Consider the following 21,808-nt stretch of genomic DNA (forward strand, 5'->3'; position numbering starts at 1 on the left):
GGGGTGGCAGAGTGGGGAGTTATTGTTGAATGGGCAGTTTCACCTTGGGATGATGAAAAAGTTCTGGAGATGGATTGTGGTAATGTTTGCACAACATTGTGAATGTACTTAATGCCACTCAACTGTACAATTAAAAATGGTTAAAATGGTAGACTTTATGTTAGGTATATTTTACCACATGAAAATAATTCAGTGCCTAGTTGGCATATATTTATGTTTGTGTCTGTAAATGCTGACTACCTAGTCCTTAACTTTAGGGTATTTCATTGGATGTCATTAGAATGCGATGCTGCAGAATTAGAGCGAGAGCTTATGGAGTCAGGTATTTTTACGTCTTAAGGTTTTCATTTGTCGCTAGCACAACCTCATTTCCTGCCAGCACAACCTCATTTTTCCTCCTGAGCCTGGGAATTGACATTTTGAGCAATTCTCAGTTTCCTGGTAGGAGGAAATGGTAGGGTGATTAGTTAGTATTGGAGTGCTGCCCACACTCTCCACACGTGTGCAGGACAATGCTAATGTGAAGGCAGATTACACCTGGCAGGTCCTTCTGTAATATCTTGTGAGGATCCGGCTGTAGCCCTCATCTCTGGAGTGTGCAGCCAGGAGGGTCTTCTTGGAGGTGAGACATGCACACACAAAGCTCTTCCTTGGTGCTTGGTAGGTAGGTCTCAGGGGAAAGCTGGCCTTTGACTAGCATAGCTGACCTTGGCCATGCTCATCTTGCTTTTTTTTTTTTTTTTTTAAATCCTCACCCGAGGATATTTTTTCCATTGATTTTTAGAGAGACTAGAAGGGAGAGGGAGAGACAGAGAGAAACACTGATGTGAGAGAGACACATCGATTGGTTGCCTTCCGCATGCCCCCCGACCAGGGCCGGGAGCCCGCAACCGAGGTATGTGCCCTTGACCGAAATCGAACCCGGGGCCCTTCAGTCCGCAGGCCGATGCTCTATCCATCGAGCCAAACCTGCAAGGGCTCATCTTGCCTTTTTACTTTTTTCTTTAGTCCTTCTGTAAGTTAAGGAAGTTAAGGTTGAAAGAAGTCAAGAGCTCCCCGACCTGCACCCCTAACTTCATAGAGAGTGTGGGTCTTGTTCTGGTGTTGACTGGATTTGAATCCTAGTGCTTCTTATCTGGTTCAGGTTTCAGTACGTGCTTCCCAGAGCTCAAAACATGGAAACCTACATATTCACAACAGGACCTGTTCTGGGCTATTGGGAAAAACCCACTGGAAATGAGAAAGTTCCTCTTTGCTGCAGGGATGGATCCTAATATATTGTGCTTGTCAAATCCAGTCCTTATCTGACTCCCCAAAGACCAACTTCATAATGGCAGATAAAGGTTTTCCTGTCTGTACATATCTTTGGCTGAGATCAAAAGGGGAAGTCCTGCTTCCTCAAACATGGGGCTGTATTTTTCTTTGGATGAGTGAGTAGGAAATATATTAAGTAGCCTTTGGTGCTGGCGATGTGTGCATGTCTAGAAGACATTTTGCGAGATAATATACTGAAGGGGGTCCTTTCCGTGTTGAATGATATGTTTTTCACAGTTGTTCACTTTATAAGCTGTAAGAGCCAGGGATCAAATTCCATGTTTAGGTCTTTATTCTGTGTTCAAGCAGCAGTTTAAAAACAAATAGATGGTTAGTTATATTATTGATGCCATGAAAGAATCACTGCTATTAATTCTCACCACAAATAGTTTAGTACCTTTCATGTCCTGCCACTGGATCTTTATAAGGGGCTTTCTCTTGACCCTTTTATGGCCTACGTGTTTGATTACAGATCCTAGAATCTTCGCGCTTTTGATGGCTTTTACTGGGCTCTTTGTAGTTTTTCAGAAGGGGAAACCACGGCCCAGAGGACCTAAGTGACTTGCCCAAGATTTAGAATCCCGAACTTCTCCATGTCCCCATCATTGCATTTCTTTCCTTATGCCTTCCACTAGCTACTTTAGAGTGAAAACATGCAGTTACACATTTCATCTAAAGTGTACAAATATTAGCTATCTTGGCAGACACCAAACGATCACTAATTTTTCCCTCCTTCACCCGGAGGAAAGCTGTGACAGTTGTCACATCTTTAGAAGACATTGATTGGCAGCTTGAAGTTCTGCTGTCCAGTCCTCGTAGTAAGTTTCCTTTAGAGGCATGTAGAACGTTTAACACCCCCTTGATCTTGGGTGTCCTTTTCAAAAGGAAAAGCAACCGGAGGGCGTCTCCTCTTGCCACCAGATGGCATGCTTGTGAATCCGGAGGAAGTAGGAGGAAAGCATGGAGGGTTCAACTGCAGAGAAGCCCCCATGGGGCAATGTGGAGGGATCTGAGGTGGGAAAATGCTTTATAGCAGAGCCTGAAGTCTGCATGATTTTCCCAGGGATCACAGTAACCGCCAGAAAAGCTGCAAATGCAAATGCTACAGGAAAGGTGTACTCAACACAGGTGATTTATTAGCATTGGGTTTGTCCATGTGGTTAAAGCAGAAAATAGAGGCCCTGACTTGGTCCCCAGGAGGAAACCACTCTCAGTAGCAGAGGCAGGAAGGGCCCAAACCACAGGTGAATCCACCCAAGCTGAAAACCCACAGAAAGGTGAGCGGGCGAGAAGGTGGGGTGGGGGTGGCGCCGCCTGACCCTGCCTCCCCCGAGGAGGACACCCCATTTGCTGTGGGACATCCCTTTCTAGTACCAGGGAGCCTGGTGCACCCACTCTTCCTCCAGTGTCCGTGGGAAATGTGGTTCCCCTAGCTGCTTTGTGCCACTCATGCTTTCCTGAAAAGAGTAGGTCCAAAGAAGGAGGGCCTTAAAAAATGGTATCCTCCCCGCCCTGCCAGCCTTTGATGCCTTTGAGCCAAATGGGGTCGTGTACCTCATGGCCACATTCATCAGACCTTAGGAGCTTCCAGGCAGGCCTGCTTCGCAGCCTTCTCTGCCAGTCACCTCTCTGTCCCCGCTTCCCGTTCCTTTCTTCTTTATTGTTCTCCCTGGCTGCCTGCCTCTGTGGATGTTCATCTCCCAACTCTTCATCTGAGCCCCTGTGTGCACCACCCGTGTCTTCCCCTCTGCCATTAGCCACAGCCTTCCTTGATCACTGATTCCAAGACACTCCCCCTTCCTCCTCCTCCTTCTCCTCCCCTCCACTCTCCTCCCCTCCTCCTGTTCCCCACAACTTGCCCGGAAGTTGCTGTCTCCAACAGTACATGTAGTCAAGCTCCTCTCCCACATCCTACAACCTGCAATACCATCAGAGGTTCTGCTGTGGTTGGCGAGGGGCGGGGCATGGCTGGGACATTGGCCATTCTAGTGTGCAACCAGGGATGCGAGTGAGAGATGTCAGTTACCTGACTGTCCCTCCTCACTACTGTCAGTGACAACCCTCCCATGTGCTTAAGACTTTGGGGCTGGTTCTCTGTCCGTTTCTGCTCCCCTGCCTGATGCCACATCTTTCAGAGGTTCCGCAGTCCATGTAAAAGGCCCTCTGCACCATCTAGCCTGGAATCTCCTGGTTCTCATTGCCATCTCTACCCTACTCTAGCCACCTTGGGCCGTGTCTTTTCCTTGTCTGCCCCTTTATCCTTCATATTCTTCACTCCCTCCCTGAGTGACTTCATGAACAGCCCCCATTACCACCCCCTGTGAGTATGTCTGTGGTCCTGGCCTCCCTTGTACCGCCTTCTCCCCCCAGCCCTAGCAACTTCCAGCACCTGACAGCTGCCATCCGCTGGTCCACATGTCTCTACATTTGTTTTTCCTCCTCCAGTCTGTTGGCACTCATCTCCCCATCACATAAGCAAAAAACAAGGATCTCTTTCCTCCTCCTCCTTTCTTCTTCATTGCCCAGATCCAGCCCGTCCCGAGGCCCCCTATTCACCTAGTAAACACCCATCTCTGCTCTCGGTCTCCACACCTCTGGCTTATGCTGTCATTCGCTCTTGTCTGGATCTAGCTGTCCTTGTCTCTTGCTCAGCCTGTCAGTACTATCCTTCACTGCTTCCAGAGGGCCTCCCCACAACATACATCAGTAGATCCCCGCCAGACAGGTTCACCCCCTTACATGACAGAGGAGGTGCCACTGTTGTCCTGCCCTAGTCCCTCCTGGCCTCACACCTCTGTGCTGTCTCGATTCTGAGGGATGCTGGGACCTTAGAGTGCTGTGTTATTAGCTCTCGTGGTCCTCCCGTCCAACACACCTTTCTCTCCCTCTGCCCCAAGCTTGGCCAGGTCACACCATTTTCTACTTTGAGCTCTAGGAATGCTTTTCTGATCCCTCTTCCTGCCCACCGCCTCTGCTTCATTGTGTGGTCATTATCTGTGCCACGGTCTCCCCCGCTGGGCTGGGAGCCCCAGCTCTGTATTCCTGGTCCCAGCTCCACCCAGGCCAAATGGTAGGAGCTCGATTACCATGTCATCAATGAAAACCCTTTCAGAAGTGCTTGCTTTGTTACCGAGCCATCTCTCTCTGCCACTAATGACTAATGCTCCAGCTTTTATTTCTCTGTCCTTTCCTTCACTTCTGTCAATTAGTTCATAATCTTTACACCAACACTGCAATGTGCTTAAGGAGCTGCTTTTTCAAATACTTTTCTGCGGTGAAGTCTTTGTTATTTTGTGATTTTTTTTAAAAAAACCGACTTTCAAATGGCAGATCATTTACAATGGTATATTGCTTAAAACCATAAACTGTCTTAAATATTGAAATGGATTTTGTATGATCATTAAATATCTGTACCTAATATCCTTATGAGACCTGGCATGCAGATAGAACATTTCTTTCTTTTTAAAACATTAACTACAAATTGGTGTTGTACCAGGGAATTGTTCTCTTCAGGCCCCATCACCGGAGTATTGCAGTGGGAGACTTAAAATGCAGTGAGGAAATCATGTCAAATACCTATTATTTACCTCCTGTCTAAATTTGAGTAGATTTTAATGAGTTCTACCCAGATAAGAACTTTAATCTCTGTATTGCAAGATTAAAGATACATCTGAACTCTCTCTTACCCAGAATCCTTTGGAAATAGAATTATGAATCCAGACTCACATGATTCATTTAGGCTGTTCTCAAACTTGTCCATGGAGGCAGTGTTCAAGGCTGGAGGCAGTCGGGAGGTGGGTGGTGTGTTTGAGAGTATGTGGTTGTAAGGTAGTTTAAGTTCTTTGAAAGCTCATGGGTGCCCCCCACCCCCGAAAAATGCACTTGATTTTACTTTCTATTTTATGCTATATAATGTAATATAAAAGAATGTTTAAAATTATTTGCCACTGACTGAAACTGACCTTTAAGAAAGTGAGTTAGAAACACCGTAGATCAGAGAAGCATGCTCTGTAAGATGATGTCCCAGATGATCTTCCCCTATCCTGTACCACACATTTCCTAGATGTAGTCATTCCCTCATGGAGCTCTTACTGGGCATGCTCTGTATTTCTGGTGTGTGAGGATTTGAGACTAGAGATGGATACAGACCTTGCTTTGGGTTATGAGAGCTCACAGTGTGTGTGTGTGTGTGTGTGTATGTGTGTGTGTGTGCGTGTGTGTGTGTGTGTGTTGTTGTTTTGGGTTTTTTTTGGGGGGGTGGTCCTTATAGTACCTGCTTTTCCTGAATCACTTACACCTTCTGAGAACTTTGCCTTTGCCTCTCCTGTCCTTGATTATACCTGCCAACAGGACACACGCAAACACAAAGTCTTCAGGCTCAGCTTTCATAGCCTCTCCCCTGGAGCTTTTTATGGTCCTTTCAGGCAGAATAACCGCTGTCCCTTTGAGTCCTGGGGACATATTCATCAACTTTCAGCATTTTTATTTCATTTGCATTGGATTTGTCTTCTACACAGGCTGCCCATCAGTGTCTAGTTCACTGCTGCAATAGGTGCATGTTCAAGTGACAGACTTGCATGGCCGTGGTGGCCTGGCCGCACCACAGCGGAGTGGGGGCCATCTGGGGGTCTCCACAGCATGGCTTCCTGCAGTGTGTGTGGGTGATCCAGAGTGGATTTGCACCTCCCTGCCACTGGGCAAGAGCATTTTAAGGACTTGAGTAGTTTTCACTGAGCTCATAATCCTGCTTCCCCCAGCTTTATTCTATTTCCAGTATCATCTACTGTTGGAAAGCCTCATGGGTGTTGTGGGCAATTACTAGGATCCTTCCATCTTGCTTTTTTATCTAGTTTATTCCTATGGGGATATAGAAGTATGTCAGAAACAGTAGGGTATACAAATCATTAGCTTTTTTATTACAAATTGTGGTTAAACAGTACATGAACCAAAGAGTAGTTGAACTCCAATGGAGTTTACAGCTCCGCCTTAGTCACAGTTCTTGCTCTACTTCCCCAAAACTAGAGGAGGCCTCTCTATGTGGGTTTTCCTCCCCACCGTTATTTTGCTTGATTCCTTATATTTGTGTCCCAAGGACAAAAGGTTTTGAAATGACTTCCTTACTTTTAAACTCAGTTGTAAATCAGTCTTTGCAGCTTTAGGCGGTTGTGAAGGGTGTGAAGACTGTGGGGGGACTGCGGAGACTCTAGATTGCAGTAGTGGTTGGCATGGCCCAGCCCCTACTGGAGGCGACTGGGGAGCACCCGTGCTCAAGCAGGTCGCTCCCACTTATACACGTTAGAGAACCTTCGACGGTCAGAAGCCCGGGCTGGGCTATCAATTTGTCTTTTAATCCACAGATCACAAACAACAACAACACAGGCATACCTTGAATATTTTATTTTCACTTAAGAAAAGACAGATGAACGGCTGTGTTCTTTTTGATGGAGAAGTAAAACCTTTTCTTTGAGTTTTGGTTGTCTGAGTTTGGGTTGACTGATGGGAGTTCTGAGCTGCCGTCCTCACCATACACCACACCCAAAATGCAAGGTCTGCAGTTTCTAATTTCAGTTTCCATAAATGCAGTGCTTATGAAACAGTTGGAAGGTAGGCTCCCCATGTTTGTGAATTGGAGGCCCTCCCATAATCCTCTAATGTTTTACTCACATTTAATTGACAGTTGTCTTTTTTTTTTTCAGTTGAGCCATCTTTTATAAAGTGTTTCTGAGTTATCAGAGACTTCACAGCTCTCCCCAATGCACACACTCATATTTCATCAATTTTTAAAACATGTAGTTAATTTATACTAGTATATAGTAGTGCCAAGTCGAACTTCCATAAGCGGGTTTGAGAATAGAACGCAATGACTCAGATAGTGTGAGTAGAAAAGCAAAAGTGTACAAAAGAGAACCTGATAGCCTTGAACGTTCAAAGTTTCCTGGACAGTAGTGGCCAGTGTGGTTTAAAACTTAGGTTATTGAGTTCAGTGGGTTAACAGAGCTCCTGCTAGAAATGGCGACTTTGTAGAAGGCGATAGAGAGATGGGAATGAAGAATCCATTCATGCCCCCTCAGAACTGCGTGGAACAAATAAAAATGATGACAAATTAAAGTTTTACATGAGATGGTTTAAAACAAAGTTAGGGGCTCACAGAGGCTGATACTGGAGGTCAGAGTGATCCAGTGAGAAAGAGCCAAGATAGCTGAGAACGTTTGAGGCTTCACTTGGGCCTTGAATTTTAAAAAGTGTTGGATTTTAAAATTTTGGCTTTTCAAAATTATGCTAAAATCTCCATAATATAAAAAGTACCATTTTAAGTGTCCAAGTCAGTGCCATTAAGTACATTCATGGTGTTGTGCAACTGTCACCACTATTCATTTCCAGAACTTTTTTTGTCATTCCCAACAGAGACTCTGTACCCTGTAAACTCTCTGTGCCTCCCTACCCCTACCTCTTGGTAATCTCGATTCTATTTTCTGTTTCTGTTCATTTGCCTTCATATAAATTCCACTTCATAGATGTGGAATCATACAATATTTGTCCTTGTGAGTCTGACTTATTTCACTTAGCATAATGTCTTCAAAGTGTATTCATGTTGTAGCATATGTCAGACTTTAATTCCTTTTTATGGCTGAATAATATTCTGGTGTATGCATATCCCTTGTTTAGTTTATCCATTCATCTGTCTGTGGAACTTGGGTTGTTTCTACCTTTTGGCTATTGTGAATAATCCTATATAATAAAAGCATAGTATGCAAATTGTCCCCTTGACTGGGAGTTCTTCTGGGAGTTTGACCAGGGGGTGGGGCCAGCCAGGGAAATGGAGGGAGCTAGGACCCTACCAGTGCACGAATTTTGTGCACTGGGCCTCTAGTACTGCTATAAATATGGGTGTGCAAATACTTGTTGGCATTCCTGCTTTCAATTCTTTTGGGTATGGTTGAATTTTATACTTGCGAAAGGCTCTGGAGGGTATGTCGGCCTATAGCTTGAACTCTTATTAAAATTTTGCATTGTTGACTGGTCACAAGTGCCCCTTTCCTGCCTTGTTTTTGCTCTTTGAGTACAAGGACTGTCTTCTAGGTTCAGCACTGTGGAAGGTACCTGGATAAGTACTTGCTGAATAGTTCCTGGAGTTCCTAGCTCAGAGCCGTCGTTGACTAGAGCTGGTCCCCAGAATGGTGGTGTTGTTTTGTTTTGTTTTGTTTTGCTCATTAATTAGGCTGTTCAGGGAGCAGAAAACAACTTTTAATATTAGCCTTAGCCAAACATAATTAGGGAAGTACATTTTCTAATGCAGAGTCCTGAGGTAGGTAAAACCCAGTTTAACAAACATCTGTTGAGAACTTGCTGTACACCAGACACATTTCAAAATGTGTAATTTCAGAGCAATTTCAAAACTCAGCTGGAATGCCTTATTGGTATTGAATTTTAAATATAATGAAGGTAGAAAGGTAAGTCTGTGTGTACACACACACACACACCTTTTAACATGAATCTCCATAGTCTTTTTTTTTTTTTATTGTGAGAACATTATAACAATATTCAAGATAGTTTGGAAAAAAGAGAATAAATAATACCCACAGTCCCTCTTTAACATAAGCTCTATTTTCATTTAAATAGTGTGAGTTTGAGGGTTGAACTTATACATAATTTATTTGGAAAATAAAACTATGAATGCTTATGGTGGTAATGATTTTAAAAAATTTATTTTTAAAAACCCTAGGCATAAAGCATAAACTAGTGAGCTCAAATTTGGAAGCTCCTTTTTTGCAGGTATCCATGGTAGTATTGGTGGATGAATTCATCCAGTCCCTTTGCTCAGTGAAGGTGCAGAGTTGATCTCTGTCCTCTTTTGGGGCTAGGCCACTGGATAGTGGACATCTGTTACAGGGGCTGGGTGTTTAGGAACCTGACCTCCCTCAGTCTTCCAAATGTCAGGGATTGAAGGGAGTGTTTTTATGACTATGCGAAAGAGGGAAAATACAATTTCGAATTCTTACTCTGAGGGCTCTAAGACCTGGGAGTAGGTAGATAAAGACAACTGTTGAGCATCAGTGCAAACCATGTGGTTGATGGGGCTGGACATGGCAGTGCGATTTAGTGAGGACAGGTGATTGTGACCTGAAGTGGTGAGGGGACAACATCCATGAAGACTGGGCTATTCCAGATGACAGGGAGGTGAATTGGTAGAGCAGGCATTTCCTCGGGCACAGGCAGGAAAATGAGCATGCCAAGGATAAGGAATGTTTGCAGGATCTGTAGCCAGCATCCTAAGGGTCTGTCTTATTAGAGAGGCAGGTTGGATCCAGAGGGAACAGCTAGCAATGAATTTCAAGACAGTGCTTTGTAAGCTGTACCTGATGTCAGTGTTAGCTGCTGTCTCTGGTAGGGTTTTTGAGACTGGGAGTGGGGTTGTTGAAAAGGTGTTTTTAGCTGGTGGATCTCAGGGTTATGAAATAGAATGAGTTGGGGGTGGGGTAAGCAAGAGGCTGGAGTCATGGAGACCTTCTAGGAGAGGATGTTATCTCTCTGTGAGGAGGTTCGTGAATGGCTACTATGGATGTGTGGTAGACATTTCAAAGGAAAGCTTGCTGGGATTTGCTCCCAAGGAAGGTGGAAGTCAGGCAGGAATCCATCTGGGAAATGATGGAACCATGCACATCCATAGGAAGTGAGTAAGGACTGATTGGAGGAATATTAAGAGGTTCTGTTTTCAGAATAATTGTGCCAAATATTAATCATGTGTTTTCTATGTGCCCAAGCACAGCTCCGGGTGCTTTACATAACAGCCTTATGAAATAGGTGCTATTACTGCCCCTACTTTACAGATGAGGAAACTGAGGTAGAATTGATTAGTAACTTGCCCAAGTATCACATACTTAGTGGCAGAGCCAGGATGCAAATCTAGACAGTCTTAATTCAAGAGCCAAGCTCTTACCCAGTGTGCTTTATTGCTTCTCTATAACAGCTAGCACTTACTAAAAACTGCTCAGTCCTGTGTCAAGCTCCTTGCATGTATTTACTGCTTTTGGCTCCCATAATAATTCCCAGGAGATGAAGGTATTTTTACCATCATTTTTCAGATGCGGAAACTAGGACACAGAGATGTTGAGTGACCTACCTTAAGTCACACAGCTAGGCCTTGCCTATATTGGCATGGTAGGTCCCCAGAAAGCAGCGATATGTATTTGCCTGGATTGCAATATCTACATATGTCATCAAGATTCAATCATGAGAAAATTGAATTGATTGACATATTTGGGATATAAATTCTGTAGTAATTTTTGGATTGAACTTACTGTCAATGTCACTCATAATCACTTGGAACTACTCTTATTTTAAGGGGGGTAAATAATTGAAATGATAGTGTCTCTATTTATGGCTGTGCCTGTTTTCATTATTTAATACTCTGGATGACTTTGAAAATAATCCCAACCACTTCATTTCCATATTCTGACAGTTCCATTTAGATGTTGAGCCTACTGGGCTCCGGTCGGTTCTTGTCTCCAGCCTTGTATGTGTGTGGAGGGGACACACATACTCTGCACACAAGCCATTTCCTCCAAGAACCTGCAGAAGAGATGAAAGTGTTTTTCTCTTGCCTAGCCCACCACACCCAGGGACCTTTTCTTCTCTCTCCCTCACCCAGGTCACCCATGACTCAACCCTTTGCATTTTTAATTGCACTAGAACCGAGAACAGGGGTGGGCAACCTTTTTGTGAGTGCATGCCAAAACCAGCAAAATCTCTGACTCAAAATTCTTCTGCATGCCAACCCTAATTTTTTGAGAACATGTTACGCCTACTTGATATCTCTTAAGGTGTGTACGTATGTGAAGAACCTTGAAGAAATAATAAAATTCATTCGAGCGACAAAAACACAGTATATGATGATGAAAAATACATTTATTTTTTAATGTATACATGTACACTGATAGTCCGACAGAAAACTTTATGACTCCGTTTGATATTATCAGTGGGACTTTTGCTGCTGCATCACTGATGACAGAGATTTTACATCAGGTTTATATTTCGTGACCTTCAGAGATATGCACGAGCTACTACTTTCATCCGTCAGGCTACTCCTATTACGAGACTTAACAAAATTCATCACTGAGAACAAAGATTCACAAGCGTATGTGGATGAAACCAAAACACTGGTCAGATCTAGGAAGGCAGGGAGAGTTAAGGCAGAGGCATAGAAATTGCTCTTCCCCTCTCTCGTCAATCCATGTCTATGGTCTTTAAGATAACTTGTTATGTAAAATTATTTATTTATCTAAGATGCACCTACACTGAATTTATCTGAAAAATAAAAAAGTCAATATTAAGAAAAAAATTGTAAATGGAAGATTATAAGAGAGGGTTTTGTGTGCCAGCAAAAGTTACTGGCGTGCCATGTTTGGCACGTGTGCCAGGGGTTGCCCACTCCTGACCTAGAACCATGAATGTGTTCTTCCTCTGACACAGTCTATAGCACTTCTCATGTTGTTGGTGCTTAATAACATTTTTTATTATAATTGACCTTATTGCTATCTTCTACAAATCAAGGCTGCTGAGTGTCTTCTGATGTGGGGTGTACTTTGCTTGACCTCATGGTTGAAAAGCACCCAAATGAAATATTTGTCTGGATAACAAACTGGACTTGAGACTGGTCATCTATAGACACCTGCAGGGGACAGTTTCAGCCTTTTAGAGCACACTCCGTCTGTCCCTCTTCACGGATCTTACTTTTTACCTTCAAATGTCAACAGATCTTTGATGTTCTTTCAGTTTTAGCCTTTGACTACAGACCTGTTTCTCTGCTTCCTCTTGCTGTAGCTCTCCAAGGAGAGGTCTGTACTTGCAGCCTTTAACCTTGGAGCAAACAAATTCCCACTCAACTGAAATTGTACTCTTGGATTTCCTGTGGTCTCTTCTAACCAAATTTAGGGACTTTTGTTCATGTTCGTTCCCTTTCATCTTGTTCAGCATCTGTCCTAGACCCACCTTTTCTTTGAAACCTCTTATCTGTTGCCTTCCTTGCATCTTGAGCCTTTCCCCTTTCTTTCTGGTGGTCTTTTTTTTTTTTTTTTTTGGTCTCTCTTGACTCTTTTCTAACCCTCTTAGCTGGAAGCGCTCTCTAAGATTGATACTCAGTGTGTTTCTCTTTGTTCCACAAACGCTTTTCCTTGATTATCTGGCCCCAGTCTTTTAACTTTACACATTATTGCTCTGCTTCCACCACCTGAATTTCAAGTCGTCGAGTGAGAAGTCTATCTACTGCCCAGGTAGCGCCTGGGAACAGGTCTCTTGCCTCTCCTGTCCCAGTCCCTTTCTGACTGTGTCTCCATCTCCCTGCCCCAGCCATCCTGAACTTGCAGAGGGTCTCCTGGTATGGCTTCCTCTTGCTGCCTTTGCCTTCCTCCAGCCCCTTTCTCCACCTTAGACTTGGATGGCTTTAACTCCTCCTTCAGAGCTCTGGTCGGTTCTTGTTTCCAGCCTTGTATGTGTGTGGAGGGGGCACACATACTCTGCACATGAGCCATTTCCTCCAAGAACCTGCAGAAGTGATGAAAGCCCTCCCCCACCCCCAGGGTGTTCTGTTTTTCTCTTGCCAAGCCCACCACACCCAGGGGCCTTTTCTTCTCTCTCCCTCATCCAGGTCACCCATGACTCAACCTTTTGTGTTTTTAATTGCACTATAACCTAGAACCATGAATGTGTTCTCCTCTGACAGTATATTTCATCTTCCTCTTGAGTCTCAAATCCTTAATGTAGGTCCTTATCGCTTTTGCCTCCCTGAGGACCAGAGCTTTCCACCGATCTCCTTGAATCGAGGTGATGTTTGGTATCTTACTGTGCATGTCATTTATCTACTGAGAAACCTGTGAGGACTCTACATGGTCTCTGAGGTACATTCCACGTGTGTATACCAGATGTCCAGGGCTCTGGATGATCTGGTTCCATCCTACTTAGCTGGCTTAGTCTTACCTCACATGGTCTCCACTGTGTTCTCTTCTGCCTCCTCTTGATATTGTCAAGGTCCAGCCCATTTCTTACTTTTTCTTCAGCTTGTAGCTATGTTTCACTTATTCTGACACTTGAGCAGTGTGTTGAAGCTCTGGAGTTAGGCCCACCTGTAGGGACCACATGTCACACTTCCATGGACTTTGTCCCAGCACCTGGCACGGTGCTTCTGCAGACCATGAGAGCACAATTAATGAACAGGTGTTTGCATTTATGCAACAGGTGCATGAATGGATGAGTGAATCAGCTGCTGTGAATTTTCTAAGGTTCAGGCTTCATGTTCAGAGTCTGAAGTTTCCATCTTTAAACTACTTTCCTACCAAAGAAACCTATCTAGACATTAGGTTGATTTAGTCTGCAACCCAACATTTGCCATGAAATATCTCGCGGTCTGATCTTTAAAATGGCATTTTTATTTTCTGCCTTATTGTTTGAAACTTGTAAATAGTTCTCCTTTTGATGACTATCACCATATAAGGAGAACTACATAGAAATATCTGAATTCACAAAGCTTTAAGAAAACGCCAAGCTATGCCATGGTCATGTGCATTTTACCAAAAAGAGTGACAGGCCAATGGTTGCTTTTTTACAGTGTGGGATTTTGTTTTTTGTTGTTTTTAAGCTGGGGATCCGAGTGTTAGCATCATCGCAGTGGCCCATATTCAGAAAGGAAACTTGACCCAGCTGTATGTTTGACCCAGAGAAGGCCTTGGCATCCAGCAAGTCTTAGCTTGTAACACCAAGTGTTACCTCAGGATTAATTGAGGGTTGCAGAAAATAACTTAATTTTCTAGAGGAACTTAAACTTTAAAGAGAACTCTTTCTGACTATAAATAGCAGGGCAGCTTTGTCCTATTTTTATTGTACACAGAAGATGAAAATCAATATTGGAAGAGATGCTTTATTTCGCCAAGGAAAAAAAAATCATACTCAACACAATTCCCATTTTTCTTGGCAGGCTCTTCTCAACCATCTGTGAGTCCAGGGGAACTGTCTGCACCATCCATCCATCCAGCAAAATCAGAGTTAATAGTCAGTGTTGGCGACGAGATTAGGCTGCTCTGCACCGATCCAGGATTTGTCAAATGGACTTTTGAGACCCTGGGTCAGCTGAGTGAGAAAACACACAATGAATGGGTCACGGAGAAAGCAGAGGCCACCAATACAGGCAATTACACGTGCACCAACGAGGACGGCTTAAGCAGTTCCATTTATGTGTTTGTTAGAGGTAAATGCTCAGCTTTCTTTGATGCTGTGCTTCAGAGAACTTAATATCCTGTTCTTAATTATGGATGACATATCGATGACTAAGCTGTGGGTAAAACATTACTGGCTGGATCGAGGAAGCCTAAACCAAATTTTTCTTTGCTAGTTTCTCCATCTTTTGATACCTAGTGGCTTTGGATATGATTCCAGCTGGAGGTCTGCAAGGCTGTGACACTCTTCCTAATGAGATTACAATATGGTCAGCCCGTTTGTCCTGGTGCTCTGGGTAAACCCTGAGAATAAATTAGGCCCTTTGGGAAGGCTGCATTTTAATGCCTTGAGATCTCAGATACTCCCACTTAGTAAAAAACGCTTCAGGGAACTAAAGGTCTCCAAAGGCCTCCACAAGACCAACACTTGAAGAGAACTGACCCACTTTTAAGGGATAAACTCAGAAAAATAACTCAGTCAGCACAGCACCCCATGTCCTTCCTCGGTTCTTAATAGATGTCAGTTGATTCATTTGAAAAATGGTGACCTCTTAGAAACAAAAGAAAAATATGGGTTCATGGGTTTTCTGTAACTCATTTCCTGTGATGAAGTCAGTGATTCAGCTCTGTGTCTTTGTCAAGAGGAGGTTTGCGGGGGTGGGGGTGGGGGTGGGAGGTGAGTACCTTTTTGTGTTGATGTACAAACTGCAGCACTTGAAGCTTAAGAGAGACAGCCAGGTTATAAAGAGACATACAGGCCCACTTCTAGTCCTGGGCTGTACCTGGAGTGGGGCTATCATTGAAACAGGCCTGAGGAGGAGGCCTCATCCATGATATTGTGGAAGAATAATGAATACATTTATCCCAAATCATAAACCTGAGCAACCTCAAGAGTCTCGGTTCCTCCCTGCAACATTTAATAAGATCACCTACTCCAGTGGTCGGCAAGCCGCGGCTCGCGAGCCACATGCGGCTCTTTGGCCCCTTGAGTGTGGCTCTTCCACAAAATACCACGTGCAGGCGCGCACATACAGTGCGATTGAAACTTTGTGGCCCATGCGCAGAAGTCGGTTTTCGGCCTGGGCGAAACAAGTATACAAGACGAGTGTGGATGGGAGAGTTGGAAGGGGTCGACCTCAGCGAACGTACCTCAATCAGATTGAGGACGTTTTTAGCAAAGGCCAGCTTAGGAGTACCCTAATTAAGTTAATAACAATGTACCTACCTATATAGTTTAAGTTTAAAAAATTTGGCTCTCAAAAGAAATTTCAATCGTTGTACTGTTGATATTTGGCTCTGTTGACTAATGAGTTTGCCGACCACTGACCTACTCTGTCTTCTTTACCTAATTGTCATCAGGGAGACAGAATCGTGCACATTCTAGCTTTATCAGGGTTAAATAAGATGACTCACATGGTCGCCATAAAGGGTGCCATGAAATTGACTCTGCCTCCCCTTAGTTTGTATGTTGTCTTTTCTAGTTGGATGGCTGAAAGGAGTCCACATTGATAGGCCACAGCTCGGCCTCTGGACACGGCTCCATGGCTGTTGAGCCAACCTGTGCCCTGTTCTTTGACAGAGGTTCTCTGTGTTTTCCAGGTGGTAATAAGCATTCTGCTTATTAATAGGATGGGTAGACAACTGACTAAAAGGGGAAAACTGCTGAATTAATCAAATCAGTCTCACAGAACTCACCAATTTTCTGTACAGGGGAAGTTGTCCTCCATAACTTAGAACTAGACTTAATTATTACTGACTTAAGAAGTTTGGATACTTACATAATTGAGGTTACAGCAATGTAGAAAATCGGGGCATTGTTGTAAGGGCCAGACTCAAGCAGCTGAGAAAGAGTAGATGGAAAAATGACCAACTCTGGCCTTAGACCATTGTTCACCCACCATGAAGTAATTTATTCACAAAATAAGTGAAAGGCTGAGAGCTACATAATTCATCTTAGGAAACTCTTTTTCAAAATTGGTCAAAATTAAATGGTAAGACGTATATTTCAGTTATATTAAATTGATTTTTGTGGACCATCTAATTTCCAGATTGGAAAGATAATAAAACACAAATCTGTTGGCCCGACCATGTATCTATATTATCTGTACACGGCAAAGGGTGGCAGCATATGGTGGATACAGAATGAGGTTTGTCTTTGCTTATATGGGGTCCCAGTCTGCCTGAGGCTTTCCCAGTCCATCCGACCCCCTTTCACTCATAAGGGTTCTGATTTAGACAAAGTATTTGCTACAGTATTCCTGAAACACTCCCCTTGTGTGTTTGAAATTATTTTATTTCCAAAAGCTATACTTAACTTTTAAGGAGTTTGAATAGAGTGAGGCCCCCATGTTATTGGTACCGGGGTGGTCGGCTGATAGTTTTCTAGATTCTATTCAGAAGCCAAAAGATCCTGGAGACTGGGAACTCTGGAAAGGGCCCTCCCAGAGGGGTTAGAGGAAGGACACCTCCCCTGACCCTAGTGGGTGTTAACAGACAGCTTGCAGAGAAAGAGTGATGGTTATGATAAAATATGAGTGCACACATTTTGGTCTCGGTCAGAGCTGGGTTTGACTTCTGCCCAGCCATTTCCAGGCCACAACATTTTAGGAGAATCACTTTTTTGAGCCTTCACTTTCTTCATCTATAAAAGGGGGATAATGATAGTGCCCATCACGTAGGGGTATTTTGAGAATTAAATGAAATATATGGTGTGTAATGGTCCAAGCTTAGTGCCCTACACATGGAAAGTGTTTAATAAACATTAACTCTTACTTGTTAGTGTTATTTGGGTAAATCCTACTTTTGCCTGCAAAGAAAAAAATTCAGCAGCCATTTGATCCACTGGGAATGGTTGTTAGGAAAGGTAATGTTTTCGATCTTTGAAAAGTGTTTTTCGGTGCCTTTGACCAGATTCACTGATTTTTGTATATGTCACAGATCCTGCAAAGCTTTTCCTGATGGGCTTGTCCCTATATGGGAAAGAAGGCAATGACACGCTGGTCCGCTGCCCTCTGACTGACCCGGACGTGACCAATTACTCCCTCACGGGCTGCGAGGGGAAACCTCTTCCCAAGGACTTGACGTTCGTCGCTGATCCCAAGGCTGGCATCACCATCAGAAACGTGAAGCGCGAGTACCACCGGCTCTGCTTGCACTGCTCTGCGGACAGGAAGGGCAAGTCAGTGCTGTCGAAGAAATTCACCCTGAAAGTGAGGGCAGGTACGGGCCCTTGATGACTTCCTTCTGGGAGCCGGAGCACCCGTTGATCGAAAGAGGACTTCTCTCTTCTCAGTGGTCCATCTTAGCATAGTCAGTCGGGCAGCTGGCTCTTTAATTCCCCCAACTTGAAATAATGTCAGCGGCTTGTGAATTCTTTATTCCCCAGGGGACCAGCCCATGACTGCCTCCAGCCGGGTGTGTCTCCCAGAGATTGGCATTTAGACCATACTGGGGACAGTCATAAAACCTATTGACTTTAGGACATGCCAATTTCATAATTGCGTGAAATGTTCTTTCCAGGAGAAACCCACTGGGAAGCTTTAGTTACACTGTTTGAAAAGATTAGCGTACACATTTTTCACTCCCTTCTTTACTATTGATATATGGGCCAGCTTTCTCCTCAGCTGTTTAACGTTAATGCATTCTCAAACTATTCCTAATCCAAGGAGGAAAGTACCAACTAACTATGGACCCTCATTCTCATTGTGACATTAGATACATTATTTTGGTTGCAGGTAGATATCTAGATTTTTGTATTTCAGAGGCCATCTCACTCAACACCAGTTGGCAATCAGCTATTGAATAGTTTTTATTAAGGCTTTTGAAAAAGTATGCTCACTGTGGGATTAAGGGAAAATTTGATTATTTAAGACCTGGGATTTTCACAAACGAGCAAGATACTATTTTCACAACACATGGGAAAGATGCCTGTTTGGCTAGAAGCATATAATTAGTTGTAGGTCACATCCTCACGAAACCGTCAGGGTTGTGTGAGATGAAGATGAAAGCTGTGTCACCTCGCCTGGGCTTCTACCTGTTTCGAAGTAACATTGACCAGGAGCGGTATGATCTCAGAGTAGACACTTCTGTTTTCCCCACTCAATATAAATGAAGGATGATGCGTGGTTACATTGTTGATGTCTTTAGATATGCAAGTAATACAGATCAGTTAGCACCATACTTCATATTTTTACTTCAAAGATGCCAAAAGAAGCTGTGTGCATTTGAGGAAAAATGGTAAGTAAAAATGCCACGCTCTGATAGGACGCATTATTTGAGGGCCACGTCTCTTTTCATTCCAGCCATCAGAGCTGTACCGGTTGTGACAGTGTCCAAATCAAGCTATCTTCTTAGGGAAGGGGAAGAATTCACAGTGACCTGCTCCATAAAGGATGTGTCTAGTTCCGTGGACTCAATGTGGATAAAGGAAAACAGCCAGGTGAGTGAATTGTTTCCTTCATTTTTCTCAATATATCATTCTCTGCATGTGGGAGATTTTCACGTTTTTTTTAAAGTCTATTAATTGTCCTGGGGGATGGCTCAGCTGGCGTGTCTGTCTGAGGCGGGGACTGTCTGGGAGTGTGTGCAGATGCATGTCTTCCCCTTTCATAACGCCATATGTGGCTGTGTGCATTTATTATTGGTAAAAAGTACATGTCATTTTGTACATTTGTTTTAGATCATCTACAAGATAACTTCAGGATTATGTTATTGCTTCATGCTGTTTCTTTGAATAACTTTAGTCAGGGAAAGTAAAAAACACACAAAACTAATGGTTAACTGCATAAATACCTTGATTTTCAAGGCTGTGATTGATACTCTTCAGGCCAGATTATTTAAAACATTGGGAAGAGTTGCCAGTTTTTTTTCCCTTCCATATTTAATTTTTTCAATTCGTCTCAGATATTTACCAGGAAGCTCTTCTCTCCCTCGAAAAGTGGCTTATCCATTTGAGAGATGCGTTTCTTTTTGTATGGCTCTGATTTCCTCCTTTGAGGCTGGTTACCTGAGATCAAGTTGCCCCTTCCATATTTAAAAAGAATAATTCGTCTCAGATATTTTTTTTTTACAGTTTCTGGGCTTTGCCATTCTTTTTTATTATTATAATAAAGTATTATAGGCTCACAATACTATATCTAAAACACTTAAGGCCAGATATGTTTCAAAAATTTTCATAATTTAGAAAGGTTACACATTGCCATACACTGTATGTTGTTTTGTATACTCAATGCAGCCTGGGACAGCACCCCCTCATCAGAAATAAATTTTAGCCAGTTATATTTGAAGTTTTTTCCCCCCTCTCTAAATACTCATATTAATAGCAGGGTCTTTAAAATGTCTAATTTCCCTAATATTTTGTTTACAGTTTTCATTGACCGAGTTTTCAGTAATTTTTGTTTGAATAATCTTGGCCGTCTAGGTAGTTAGTTGTCACAGTGATTTTTTTTTCCAGTACCTATGTATGCATCATATTGGAAAAAAAGAGAGGCTATATGTTTCTCCTGTTTCTCTTCTTCCTCATCATGCCCTGTATTCAACAATGGCAATTTTATGCCTTTTAAAAGAATTCTTTGCTAAACAAGTAACCATGGTGATTAGCATAATGCAAAGCATCATGATGGTATTCATGTGGACCTGTGATGGATGGTACCTTGCTAAATGAAGCCTGCCATGGACTAGAAGAATGGATTGTCCTGTGGACTTGTTCTTTCAAACCAATGGCTCAGAGAAATAAGTTTTAGTTTCCATATCATGTAATTTAATAAAAACAATAGCTTATGTATGGACTTTCGACTAACCTTCCTGAACACAATCCTATATTAATTGGCTTTTTATAATTCTTGATTTCAGATGAGAGAACAGTTTAGACTGTGTGTGTATTTGAGCTTCAGCATAACTTGAAAATTAGCCTTTTTGAGAGAAATTAAATCGCCCCAGGCAGTTTTGCTCTGAACCATTTTTCCCAGAGGCCTTGCATGCCATTCCCAATTAATCCACTGGCACTGGTAGATAAGCCTTCAGTGTTGGGAGGTCTTTGGGGAAATCCCAGTGTGCGCACCTCCAAGGGTTAAGGAAAACCAAATCACGTGCAAGCAATATGTAATGTGTGACTTGCAGATGGGGCTCATGGCTCTGTGCCAAGGTTCATCTATGAATCTTTTATTGATATCCTTCGGCTTAATTTGGAATACTTAGCACTGTTGGCGCTATCAAATTTTCTTTAAAATCTATAGTATTTGATTAACCATTTAGAGTACGTTTAGCTTGCAATGAAATTTAGGGTAAACTGTTTTAGAGTTTTTGCAGTTGTTTTGTTTTAAAATGTGAGAGACTCTGAAGTTTATTCAGCACTTGTAAATCTTGGTTAGCTTTTCTAATGCTTATAAATCCTTGTATTTTTACTTGCTTTTGATTATGATCTTCGACAGTATCCACAATTATGGATACTGTCGAAGATCATACTTTGGGGTATGTGTTGACATGCATCTTTTATGTCCAAGTCATTCCTTCTGGCACTCACATGTTCAGTGTCCCTCTGTAGCTCCCAAAGGCAGACTCTTGGGCTCTTGTAAGAACTACAAGGCAGATACCTGAAATCTGGAACATGGTATATTATCTGTCCATTGTCGCTCTGCCTTTGCAGAGGAGAAGACTGTGACATGATGGACTGGGAAAGGTTAGAGAAAATGTCACTTCACCTTGCTATTGCATTTTCTTAACAACTGATCTTACACAGTGAAGTGGCAGATGTCTGCCAATTAATTACCAAAAGAATCTCTTGGAAGGGAGTATTTTTAAATCTACACAGTGCTTCTAACTGGAGAGGCCTTTAAAAACCCTTGCTCCCTCAGTCCCTTTTAGAAACAAAGGACTGGTGCTATTCTTGACTTGTCCAGGATCTCACAATTTGTTAACAAAAAGGTTTCTTTTCTTTTTACTCAAAACATTCAACGTTGGCAGTCAGCATTTATGTGTGCTTATTTTAATGTAAGAAATTTTCCAGAACTACCCTAACATGAGAAAGAGAAATAGGTATAATGCCACATTGTATATAGTAGTGCTGTGCCATGGGCGCCTCCGGTGTAATTTTAAATTTTCTAGGAGGCACATGACAAAGAGTAAAAAAGTAAAATTAGTGATTTTAATAATATATTTTATTAGACCCAATATATTGAAAATATTTTTATCATGTTATTAACATAAAATTACTAGTGTATTGTACATTATTTTTTTTCATATTGGCTTCAACATATTTTATATTTTAGACACAACTCAATTTGGATGATTCC

At 42.7% G+C, this 21,808-nt stretch overlaps 1 protein-coding gene across 1 annotated transcript in view; it reads left to right on the forward strand.

Annotated features, from left to right (window-relative positions):
• The first annotated feature begins 2,274 nt into the window (after positions 1-2,274).
• KIT (v-kit Hardy-Zuckerman 4 feline sarcoma viral oncogene homolog) overlaps positions 2,275-21,808 on the forward strand; it is a 56,305-nt gene continuing 36,771 nt past the window's right edge. Inside the window, exons 1-5 of the mRNA XM_014548460.1 lie at positions 2,275-2,442; positions 3,946-4,039; positions 14,282-14,551; positions 17,457-17,738; positions 18,821-18,957. Coding sequence (XP_014403946.1) covers positions 2,275-2,442; positions 3,946-4,039; positions 14,282-14,551; positions 17,457-17,738; positions 18,821-18,957 — 951 coding nt within the window. The remainder of the gene's footprint in view (positions 2,443-3,945; positions 4,040-14,281; positions 14,552-17,456; positions 17,739-18,820; positions 18,958-21,808) is intronic.

Source organism: Myotis brandtii, unplaced genomic scaffold (genome assembly GCF_000412655.1).
Source record: "Myotis brandtii unplaced genomic scaffold, ASM41265v1 scaffold51, whole genome shotgun sequence".
NCBI classification, from domain to species: Eukaryota; Metazoa; Chordata; class Mammalia; order Chiroptera; family Vespertilionidae; genus Myotis; species Myotis brandtii.